Below are 12,033 nucleotides of genomic sequence, written 5' to 3'. Positions count from 1 at the left end.
ACAGAAAACCACAATTTCACCCAGACATTCCAAATCCTCTTTGTTGTTGTTTTGCATTTGATGATGCCCTATTGTACATAACCATGACAACATGAATACTCTTGCTGTAAATAAGGGGAGGTATTTTTGTATTCTAGATGTATTTTGGTATTCACCTTGTGTTCAGGGTTGACCAGAGGAGGGGGGTGTGGGTCTCTGGCCTCTGCCCCAAATTCTGGAGCCCCCCACCCCCTGAACTGGACTTCTACATTAATCACCTATTTAGTCTCGTAGATTTAGAATCAAGCAAAATATAAAATCTGCATCAGCAAAAAACATTGTCTTCCTCGGTTATTCTGTCTGCCTGAGTTTATTTTACATGGTTCATTTACAGTATTTACATGTAGTTCCCGGAATATCCACTAGAGGTCAAACTTAGTCAATTTTCATGAAATTTGTATTTACTTTAACTGAATAACATCCATTACCTTCCTTTCTATATGTGACTTACTGACATAATAAAACACCCACACAAGCCAGGTGCTGAGGTGAATAGAGTCTTGAGGTGACTGTGCAATTGTGTAAAGGTAAGCAACTGACCTTTGGAGTACTTGACTGGTTACACCATGTCTCTGTATCAGGGTGCCTGGCTCTGTGCTTACTGGAGACAAGCTTCTAGCATGGTATGTTTTAACTAGCTATCCTTAATATGATGATCCCAGTATGGTCGTAGTATGACCCAGTATGATCCCAGTATGACTCAAGCATGATCCAAGTATGGTTCCAATATTCCCAGTATGGTCCCAGTATGGTCCCAGTATGACTCCAGTAGAATCGCAGTATGATCCCAGTATTGGCCAAAGTAATCCCAGTACTGTATATGGCATATATTGGCCAGTCTCTCTTCTTGACACTGAGATCTCTAAATCACATGAGCCACAGCCAGCATTCTCCTAAACCTGAGTTTCAACCATGAGGAAGACCAGTCAATTAGAGATGGCCCTGAGGCCGGCCTGAGGGGAGAAGTCGCAGGTGAGACAGGTTCTGGGCTCTCACCCATTACCATGGCAACACCAATGTACTGTATGAAGCTGACAGAGCCGTCCAACCTTGCTGCCTCTTTCTTGTGATAGTGTGCACATGCACATGCACACACATACCACAAACACACAGACCAAATCCCACTTCACAAACACATGCACACTCTCTCTCCCACACACATTTAGATTATGTTCGTAAAAACTATAACAATTACATTTAATCCATTTCAATTTAGTCCAACGAGACACAATGTCCTTAGACATTAATGGATATTAATTTTAGAGCACTCAAACAGGTGTGCACACAAACGCACACACCACACACACAGAAAAAAACGGCAGTGTTTAAAGGTCCAGTCAAGGGGTTTAGAATTAGTGCAGAGTTGGTTTTCATATTCCTGGTATGCATCAACAGCTCAGCTGGTGTGTACTGTCATTAGTCAATCATCAGAACCCTAGTAGTTTGTTCATGGGTGAGGTGTGCAGGATTTTGACACTGGGTGGAAACCTCCCTTGTACTTAAAACAGCAGTATGTGTATGTATGTGTGGAGAAGCATATAATACTTAAGGTATATGATAAGCTATGGTACCTGCAAATTCCATGCCACACCGCTGTCCAGCGACCTCATTGCAGAGTAGAATGCCAGCCTGATGAGGTAACATCTAGACTGACCCTGGGGGAGAGCATTGATTAACTGTCCCACATTTGCTAGGGTCACACACAGATACAATTGTCACAGTGGACTATGGTAGCATACACAACACGTATACAACAGGCGGTATACAGTATTCATGCCACAGAAATGAGGGGGAAAAAACGTGTTAGCCTATAAGTGGGCATGCAAACCATGCAAATTAGCGATGTTGTGAAGTTCTCTGATGTTCCTGTTGAGTGTTCTGAAGAGTGGGTGGGGTCAGTGCATAGGACAATTCTGTTGCTCTGTTCTGATTGGCTGAGACTGTCCAATAGGAAGTTCTAATACCATATTTGCTATACTAACAGAAGGAGTGGCGGGAACTACTCAGTAACCATGGAGATGTATTAACCTGTTCCACCTGTTTATCAACCTCCTCTCCCTCCTTTCCTTTCAGTACTTCAAGGAAGGGTGAAGAGGAAGTAAGTGTCCACATACAGTACATGTCCTATATGTATGGACAGTTGGGCATGAACACAAGTTAATCATCAAGCCCTTTATACACAGTTCATGTCTGGGTGGGACTGGAATAGCCTATCCCTACAGAGGGAGAGATAGAGAAAGATAGAGAGAGAAAAGCGGCCTGCTTGAGCCTTATTTGAGGGCTGTCAGTGAGCACACCGAGATTAGTCTACTAAAATACTGGATCATTGGTCTTTGCGTGAGCGGGGGAGTCAGTGAGTGGGGGAGTGAGGAATAGCCTACCGTGGTGGTTACGAGCGGAGACGGGAACGAGCGGCACCGCAACATTTCCTTCCTCGAGGTTGATTTAAATGCTTTCCAGTATTCACGACAGTCGTTGTTGATTAGTTCAACTACATAGGTAGTACATAGGATAATAGTTTTACTTTGGCTTCCTGTGTTGGCAGCAGACGTGAGCTACTTTTATCGCCGTGGACTTAGCGCGCGGTCGTTACAGATGGCTGAGGCACCGGACCATACAGGGGACAGCGCAACTCGCAATCCCCACAGCTCCACGGACTCCAACACGATGATACAGGTGCCGCAAACCTTGGAAGAAGCTGCGGAGGAGGAGGACGTCTTCCTACCCGAGATAGTATCACCTTGTCCGGTTCTAAAACCTCGAGATTGTTCTGGAAATGGATCCGGCGGGGTCGTGGGGTTGCCGATGTCTGACGGTGACATTGAGAAAGAGTTTCTTCACCTGGCCATTCGGAAACAGGTGTCATACAGGTAGGACCATACACATATTCACACCGAGAAAGAGAGAGAGAGAGAGAGCTAGAGAGAGAGAGAGAGAGTCAACTGTTTGTTGACATACAAGGAGGAATATTGTTACCGGCTGTGGTCCGACTAACTTGATTCACTCCAACATGATTAGTTGGCCACTTCCCCACCTGGTGCCCCACCTGTTGCTAGAATCATGGACAGTAGACGGTGTAGACCGTAACCTACACTATATTCTTAACTCAGAAAGTTAGCAGCAGAATGTACAAGTGAGAAGAATCTGCTTAGGCTGTAGCCTATCTTGAGGTGATGTTTTGACACTGGGCAGGATTAGGTGACGTTGGGACTTGCACGAAGCTGCTTCCTGATCCGAGAGGAGGTCGTAAACGCGGCAAGGGGGGAGGCTATAAGTCACAGCCTCTCCTCTATCGCCTGCATGGCTTTCCTGAGGCGTTGTTCGTCAAGTGCAGGACAAAGCGTTAGTAGGCCTATAATACAATATACGAGTAGGCCTACACTAATATAGCCTACTGTATAAGGACGAGAAAAAACATTTACTAGCTCAAAACGGCTAAATTAAATATAACGTTTGTTTCAAAAACCCTTCTGTGAAAAGTGTTATTACAATTAAGGATAATTCAGTCCTTTATAACCCTTGTGCTGCCTTCGGGTCACATGACCCAAAGGTTCACAACGAACCATTGTTGTGTTTACCCAATTTTACCCAATACAAAAACAATAAATAGCTTTTTCTTTTAACCTTCGCAATGTGGGTGGTCTGAGACAGCCTGAGTTTTTGTATGCAGTAAAGTTGTCGCAATATGACTTGGGTCACAATGACTGATGGGTCAGAATGACCCGAAGATAACACAAGGGTTAATAATGAGGATTTCACATCCAGGGACAGAGCATGCTCTAATCTCAGACTAGGTTTTTATACAAACCGCAAATCCTGCTCATATTAACATCCTGACTGCTCCTGCTAGTTGTACAGTAGTACTGCTGATTAAGCCGTCAGCCTTGTCTGGTGCCACACAGAGAGAGCGCATAAGTAGTGTGTGTTCACGTGGCCATCACAGCAGCTTTCCAGGGGAGTCACGACAGAATACAGATCATCCCAAATCGCCTCTGCACTGATTATTGGTTACTTTACACATGCACACACCAACACACACCTGCACACACATCCATTCAGTATACATAAACAGACCTCAAGTCTAGGTCTTGGTCCACATCTTGGTGCTGGTTCTAAGTCATGTTTTGGTTTGGGTTATGGTCCATATCTGGTTCTGTTTCTGGTCTTGGTCTTTGTCTTGGTCCAGGACCTTATCTTGGTTCTGGTTCTGGACCACAACCCTGTCGTGTTTTGGTTTGGGTTATGGTCCATATCTCGGTTCTGTTTCTGGTCTTGGTTCTGGTTCTGGACCTTATCTTGGTTCTGGTTCTGGACCACAACCCTGTCGTGTTTTGGTTTGCGTTATGGTCCATATCTCGGTTCTGTTTCTGGTCTTGGTTCTGGTTCTGGACCTTATCTTGGTTCTGGCTCTGGACCACAACCATGTCACGGTCGTGGTTCTGGTCTTAGTATTGGTTCCGGTTCTGGTACTTGTTCTGGTCTTGCTCTTGTCCCTGGCCCTGGTTTGGCCCTGGTTCTGGTTCCCCCTTTCTCTACCCTCTGCTGCTTCTATCTGTCTCTCTCACACTCCATTTCTCTCCATCCTCATGTAGCACTCATCCTTCACAGTGTCACAGTTATGTAAGGAATGGTGGGACTGTATTTCCTGGAACAGACTTTATAATGATGAGACTATGTCTGTGCAGAGTGATGCAGAGGCTTTGTGTGAGGGAAAGAAAGAGAAATATGTGAGTGTGCGGTGTGTTCATTTTCTGTGTGTGTAGTTCAGGTGCCACTGTTGTGCAAACAGATGTACTGCAGTGTGCCAGTGCAGCGGTGGTTTAACCCTTGTGCTGCCTTCAGGTCACATGACCCAAAGGTTCATAACGAACCATTGTTTTGTTTACCCAATTTCACCCAATACAAAAACAAATAAAAATAATTTTCTTTTAACCATTGCAATGTGGGGGGTCTGAGACAGCCCGACAGTTAAAAGAAAATGCTTTACTTTGTTTTTGTACGAGGTAAATTTGTCGCAATACGACGGTGGGTCACAATGACTGATGGGTCAGAATGACCCGAAGATAACACAAGGGTTAAGGCCATATCTAGACTAGCAGGTTTTACTCTTGGCCTACTGATAGATTAGTTTTGGTGCAGGCTTGATCCCTCTCTTTAGACATGGTAGTGACCAACTCTCTGTGCCAGCTGTGTTAACATTCTGTGTGATGTTCAGCCCGCCCTCTTATGTAAGGAGATGAGGGGGAACGGAGGGAAGAGGTAGAGAGGAGAGGAAGAAAGTGAGAGCGAGAGAGGGAGAGAGAAAGAAAGAAAGCGAGGTGATGGAGAAAGGGACAAGTGAGAGGAGAGGGAGCGGTAGAAAGGGAGCGAAGAAAGAAAGAAAGAGAGGGAGCGAGGCGAGACAGCAGCTGCGGAGTGGATCAGAGAGGGTGTTTGAATTGTAAATAAGAGGCGCTTAAGAAAGAAGCTTTGAGAGAGGGGAGAGAGAGAGAGAGAGAGAGGGAGAGAGAGAGAGAGAGAGAGAAAGAGAGAGAGAGAGAGAGAGGGGAGAGAGAGAGAGAGAGAGAGAGGAGAGAGACAACATGGCGACAGAGACAAACAGGCAGGGAGCTTAGCTGTGTTCTGACTAAAAGGCTCTCTGAGGACCTCTGATACTGCTGATGTGGGATTGTAGATAAACTGTTTGTGTGTGTGTGTGTGGGGGGGAGGGGTTATTGGGTGAAAGAGTTAAATAAAGGGGGCAGAGGAAGAGGTGGATTTCTGTCTGTCTGGTAGCTGTTTGTCTGGACTCTGGACCGCAAAATAAATCTGGGTCGGACACACACTGTGCACGGCTAACTTTGCTAAAACACCATGACCAAATCACCATGACAGTTATCATGACAGATCACGATGATGGTATCCACGACAGATCTCCATTACAGAACTCCATGACAAAACCTCCATGACAAAACCTCTATGACCAGCTCTCCATGACCAGATCTCCATGACCAGATCTCCATGACCAGATCACTATGACCAGATCACCATGACCAGCTCTCCATGACCAGATCTCCAGTGTTTCCCCTACCATTATATTATGGGGGCGCCCCACCCCCCCAACGGGACCCCCCGCCCCCCCTCCTGGAAGGTCAAGTTAATAATAAAAAAATAATTGAATTTTTATTTATTTATATATATATATAGCGCCCGATCACAAAAGAAGTCATTTAAGGTTACCTTTCCTATAAAACAGGTCTATAGCTTGCTCTTTTATTAAACAAACTAAATGGCCTTATGTTATTGATCTTATTTACACGACGGCGTGTCATTTACATTTAGTCATTTAGCAGACGCTCTTATCCAGAGCAACTTACAGTAGGTACAGGGACATTCCCCCCCGAGGCAAGTAGGGTGAAGTGCCTTGCCCAAGGACACAACGTCATTTTGCACGGCCGGGAATCGAACTGGCAACCTTCAGATTACTAGCCCGATTCCCTAACCGCTCAGCCTCCTGACTCCCATTTCTGTCTCTACATGGTCGGGCGACCATGTCTCTACATGGTCGCTGACCCCCCCCCCCCCCCCCCCCCCCCCCCCCCCCCCCAAAGCTGTAAACCTAGGGGAAACACTGGATCTCCATGACCAGATCACCATGACCAGATCACCATGACCAGATCTCCATGACCAGATCTCCATGACCAGATCACCATGACCAGATCACCATGACCAGATCTCCATGACCAGATCTCCATGACCAGATCACCATGACCAGATCTCTATGGCCAGATCTCCATGACCAATATCCATCAACATCAGTGAGAGTGTGCAGCAGCAGCAGGAGTTGTGGGATCCCTGGTCAGAAGGATAATCACATTAAGCTCAGAGGGACCATGATAATGGTCTTTGTTGTCAATGACTCTATGTCACAGTCCTTACAGATTGAGGACAGGGTAGTCCTGCCTAGTAGTTAAGCCCAGCATGTGCCTGTGTCTGTGTGCGCGTGTGTGTCTGACATATAATTAGTTTTATCAGTGTGTACAGTATTTACTCGGAACAAACACACAGTCTATCTGTACTGCTTCTGTACAGTAAAGCCAAACAACTTTATAGTAGTTCTACAGTCTGTATTCTCACTAAGGGCTGGCTAGATCAGAATAGAATATAATAGAATGGGATATGATATAAATTATGGACTTCTGTCTTCGGCTTGTTCTACAATATTACAGGTTATTACAGCTCTGCAGTTAATTTAATTTTCCAGGAAGTCCAGAGAAGCTGTAGCCATATATAGGACAGATTACTGTGCTGGTTTCCTGTGTGTTGACAGAGGATGTGGAGGTCAGGTAAGTATGTATTAATATTTGAGAAAGAGAGAGTGGGATACAGGAATTAAAAACAACAATAGCCTACTACTTATTCATTTCCCCATCTGTCTCCAGTCTCTGATCACACACACATGATCCGACTCTGCCCCTGGAGTGGAAATAGTATGACAAAAAAGGAAGAAGAAAGAATAAAAAAGAGAGTACAAAAGATAAAAGATGTCTGAAGCTTGTCGGGTTGTCATGACTCCCCCTGGTATAATTGATTGTCTGATAGCTAGGGCAGCTCACTACCAATCAGAAGTGAGAATGAGGCAACAGCAGTAGGGTGTCTGGTCACATGACAGTCCCTGACTGTCATCCCGGGTCACTCTCCTCCTCTTATCCTTAGCTGGACTCCCTGACTCTGACTGTCAGACCACACAGACTCTCCCTGGTGCATGCCTTCCAAAGCTGTCTCACCCCCCTCATCCATCCATTAATCCATAATTTCTCTCTCTCTCTCTCTCTCTCTCTCTCTCTCTCTCTCTCTCTCTCTCTCTCTCTCTCTCTCTCTCTCTCTCTCTCTCTCTCTCTCTCTCTCTCTCTCTCTCTCTCTCTCTCTCTCTCTCTCTCTCTCTCTCTCTCTCTCTCTCTCTCTCTCTCTCTCTCTCTCTCTCTCTCTCTCTCTCTCTCTCTCTCCCTCCTGCCCATCCTCCAGGCAGCGAGGAGAGCAATGGTGTATTGTAATAGTGTAGTGCTGAGCTACTGAACACTGAGCTGAAGCAGGCGTTATTTATCATGTAAATGACATGTGGGGGAGGACAGAGAGAGAAAGAAAGAGAGAGAGGGTAGAGAGAAAGGAAATGAATGAGAAATGGAAAAGGAGAGAGACAAGGGAGAGAAAGATAGTAAGAGGCCACCCTAAATGACTGATAGTGAGACAGGTAGAGCGAGTCAGGTAGAGCAAGACAGGTAGAGCAAGACAGGTAGAGAGAGACAGGTAGAGAGAGAGTACTCCACGCTAAGACAGGTAGAGCGAGAGACAGTAATAGCGAGAGAGAGAGATTGAGACTGTTATATAGAGAGAGGGAGACAGGTAGAGATTGAGAATGGTAAAGAGAGATTGAGATAGGTAGAGAGAGAAAGTTAGACACACACACACACACACACACACACATACTTTCCTTCCCCCACGATGAGTGGGATTTACGTAATTCAATCGGCATGACTCACGTGAGTGAAGGAAGCGAGTGACTGACTGACTGAAGGAAGCGAGTGACTGACTGGCTGAAGGAAGGAAGCGAGTGACTGACTGACTGAAGGAAGCGAGTGACTGACTGACTGAAGGAAGGAAGCGAGTGACTGACTGGCTGAAGGAAGGAAGCGAGTGACTGGCTGAAGGAAGGAAGCGAGTGACTGACTGACTGAAGGAAGCGAGTGACTGACTGACTGAAGGAAGCGAGTGACTGACTGACTGAAGGAAGGAAGCGAGTGACTGACTGACTGAAGGAAGCGAGTGACTGACTGACTGAAGGAAGGAAGCGAGTGACTGACTGACTGAAGGAAGCGAGTGACTGACTGACTGAAGGAAGGAAGCGAGTGACTGACTGACTGAAGGAAGCGAGTGACTGACTGACTGAAGGAAGCGAGTGACTGACTGACTGAAGGAAGCGAGTGACTGACTGACTGAAGGAAGAGAGTGACTGACTGACTGAAGGAAGGAAGCGAGTGACTGACTGACTGAAGGAAGCGAGTGACTGACTGACTGAAGGAAGCGAGTGAGTGAGTGAGTGAGTGAGGGAGGGAGGCAGTGAAGGAAGCGAGTGAGGGAGGGAGGGAGTGAGTGAAGGAAGCGAGTGAGTGAGTGAGTGAGGGAGTGAGTGAAGGAAGTGAGTGAGTGAGGGAACAGAGGAGTCCTCAGGAGATAAGCAGGTTCAAGGCTGAGGTGTTCTCGTGCGTTGCAAACAGAAGTCTCATATTAGAGTCCAGTTTGGTTTAGCTAAGAGGCTCTCACTGTGCTCGCTGTTGTCAGGAAGCTCCAAGATGGTTGCCTAGTGAAGGTGTCCAGCTGAGCCCACGGTCCACTGTGTGGTGAGTCACCAGTGTCCTCTCCACACCCAGCCCTGTCCTGGAGGATCCTTCATGGACTGATGCAGTAGGAGGAAGGCCTACTGTACACTGTTGCTGTGGACGTCTCAGCAGCACATGCTGCACAAGCTGGCGTCGTTGTGTCCGTTTGGATATTGGCTGACTTTGGCTGACTCCAATGGACTCTGAACATCACAACCAGCTGGTGTGTCACTACCCTCTAGTGGACAGTTAGTGAACTACACACTCTGGTACAACACACGCACACAAACTCTTTCTCGCTCATACATGCAAACACATGCAAATTTGTCTATACATTACATACACACACACACAGACGTAACCATTCTCTCTCTCAGAGACACGTCTCCCCATGGAGAGGATGTGGAGGAGAGAGAGAGAGAGAGAGAGAGAGAGAGAGAGAGAGAGAGAGAGAGAGAGAGAGAGAGAGAGAGAGAGAGAGAGAGAGAATGTGTGTGTCAAAGAGAGGTGTAGAGAAACAGTTCGGGTGGTTCTGCCTTTCATCAGGGCTGTGTTAGAGACTGTGTCTGAGGGCTTTATAGATCAGGATCCAGATGAAAGAGTCTCAGTTGGACCTCACTAGACTGGGTCTGTCTGGCCACACAAGAAGCTGCCCAGCCGGGAGGATGGTAAGATGTGAGTCTGCATCTCTGTTTGTGTGCGCAATTGTGTGTGTGTATGTGTGTGTGTGTAGGCATGTTTGTAAATAAAGATAAAGTAGGTAGTGATTTAGTCTAAACAACAAGTTTCAAATTTTTAACTATAAGTACATACAGGTACTTTGGAATGATTTGGTACTGCTCCTCTTGACAGTTTCATAGGGGGCTATCTAAACCTATAACAAAGAAGTCTTAATCCCAAATCAAGACTTGAATAATAATAAATAAAACTAAGAAAAAACTAAACTAAGAATAGCCTGCAGTGATGTGGGTGACAGTCATTTAATGCTGCTTCTGTATAAAAGACACAGTCAGTTGGAATGTGTGCTTGTCTGCTTTGTTTTAGTGGTGGGGGAACCTCCTACGCAACCGCACACACACACACAAACACTGCAGTTGTGTTGAGAGTAGAACTGAAGCTGATGAACTAAAACCAAGCAACTGTGAGAAGATGATCAACAGACTGACTAACTGACCAGTTGTTCACTGGCTCTCCTCTAGTCCTCACCCCCCTCCCCTCCTCTCCTCTCCCCTCACCTCCTCTCAGGAGTTAGAGGGAATCTCCTCACATAGTCTATATTTAAACCATGACTCAATCAGCTCTTGGTGCAGTTTATAGATGTTTTAGCACACTCTCTCCCCACTGGTGTCTTTTTCTCTCTCTCTTTCTCTCTCTCTCTCTTTCTCTCTGTTACCCTTTCTCTCATGTCACAAGCCATGAGGAAGTCCTGAAACAGGAAGTTAAACACGGAGGTCGGGCTAGAGGGGGACAGGGGAGGGTATCCGAGCGAGAGAGACATCAGTGCAGTCTAAGTCTGTGTGTGTGTGTGTGTATTGGAGACAAAGAAATCTAGAAATCTGTGTGGGTGAAGGGACAGAAAATGAACAGAGTCATGCTGGACTGCATAGCACAGCCCCCTCATCGGTGAAGAAGGTGGCCTGAGGGGAAGGGTGGGGGGAGAGAGCAGAGAAAGGAGGAAGAGGTGGGAGGAGGAGGGGCGGACGGGACATGTGGAGTCATCGAGGGAGGTGGGATGTGCCCCCAACCCCCCCTCTGGAGTCCTGTCACAGGTACGTCTGTGTTGTCTCGTGTGATGCCATATGACTAAACGGTAGACGATCCAGTTGATCACTGGCCAGACTGAATCTGTGGTCTCACTGTAGACATTCACAATCAAAAGTTACAATACGCTTCATGTTTGTTTAAATGTGCTTATGTGACTGTTTGTGTATCTTTGTGTGTGTGGCGTGTGTGTCAAGAGGAGGTACACCCGTATTTGTTTCTGCTGTAGGTTTATGTTTAGCAGTAGGAGGAAGCCATGTATTTTGTGTGTGTCAGTATGTGTGTACGTGTGGAGTGTGATTGTGTGTGGTTTGTGTGTGTGTTCTGGAAAAGAGCTTGGCAAGGATCCATGGTGGATTAATAAGGGGAAATATCTCAGCAAGTCGGTCCTTTACAGCCTGGTCACCAGCAGAGCTACATCTCTCCTGCTGTTACACAACGTAACCTGTGGGTGGCACCACCACCCTGAGTTTGAGTGCCTTGCCTCAGTCGCCTGTACATCTCAGAGTCATCATTTTAGACCAGCGAAGTATCAGTCAGTCAGTCAGTGAGTCAGTTATTCAGTCAGTCAGTGTGTGACACTGTAGAAGCAGATGGGACAGATGTTTTTCTTTCCGTAATATTTGAATCGTTTTTTTGGACACTGTGTGTTGTCCTTTAACCCTGAGAAGTGTTTACATGTAGGTGGCCAGTGAGTGCTGAGGCCGAGCTCCTGGACTTGATCAGCTGTCAGAAGAATAGCAAGAAGTTACAGGCTGTTTGTGGTTAAGTGTTTAGTAATAGGCATCTGTGACATCACTTCCTTCTTTCCTTGCTTCCGTCCTACCGAGTTACAGTAGTAGTGGCAGTCTGTTACTCTTGTTCTCTCCCTCTCACT

The 12,033-nt window shown here is 46.4% G+C and overlaps 1 protein-coding gene across 4 annotated transcripts in view; it reads left to right on the top strand.

The window, feature by feature from the left end:
* Positions 1-2,156: 2,156 nt before the first annotated feature.
* dgkza (diacylglycerol kinase, zeta a) overlaps positions 2,157-12,033 on the top strand; it is a 59,743-nt gene continuing 49,866 nt past the window's right edge. For 2 of the 4 annotated variants that reach the window (XM_067248435.1, XM_067248433.1), the window contains exon 1: positions 2,157-2,909. In XM_067248435.1, coding sequence (XP_067104536.1) covers positions 2,635-2,909 — 275 coding nt within the window. In that variant the 5' untranslated portion in view covers positions 2,157-2,634. Of the gene's footprint in view, positions 2,910-11,145; positions 11,165-12,033 lie in introns of those variants that run through there. The other 2 variants (XM_067248434.1, XM_067248439.1) reach the window with 2 other exon arrangements.

Source organism: Osmerus mordax, chromosome 13 (genome assembly GCF_038355195.1).
Source record: "Osmerus mordax isolate fOsmMor3 chromosome 13, fOsmMor3.pri, whole genome shotgun sequence".
Taxonomy (NCBI): domain Eukaryota; kingdom Metazoa; phylum Chordata; class Actinopteri; order Osmeriformes; family Osmeridae; genus Osmerus; species Osmerus mordax.
Note: the sequence above shows the minus strand (reverse complement) of the source record. Positions and strands in the feature narration are given on the sequence as shown.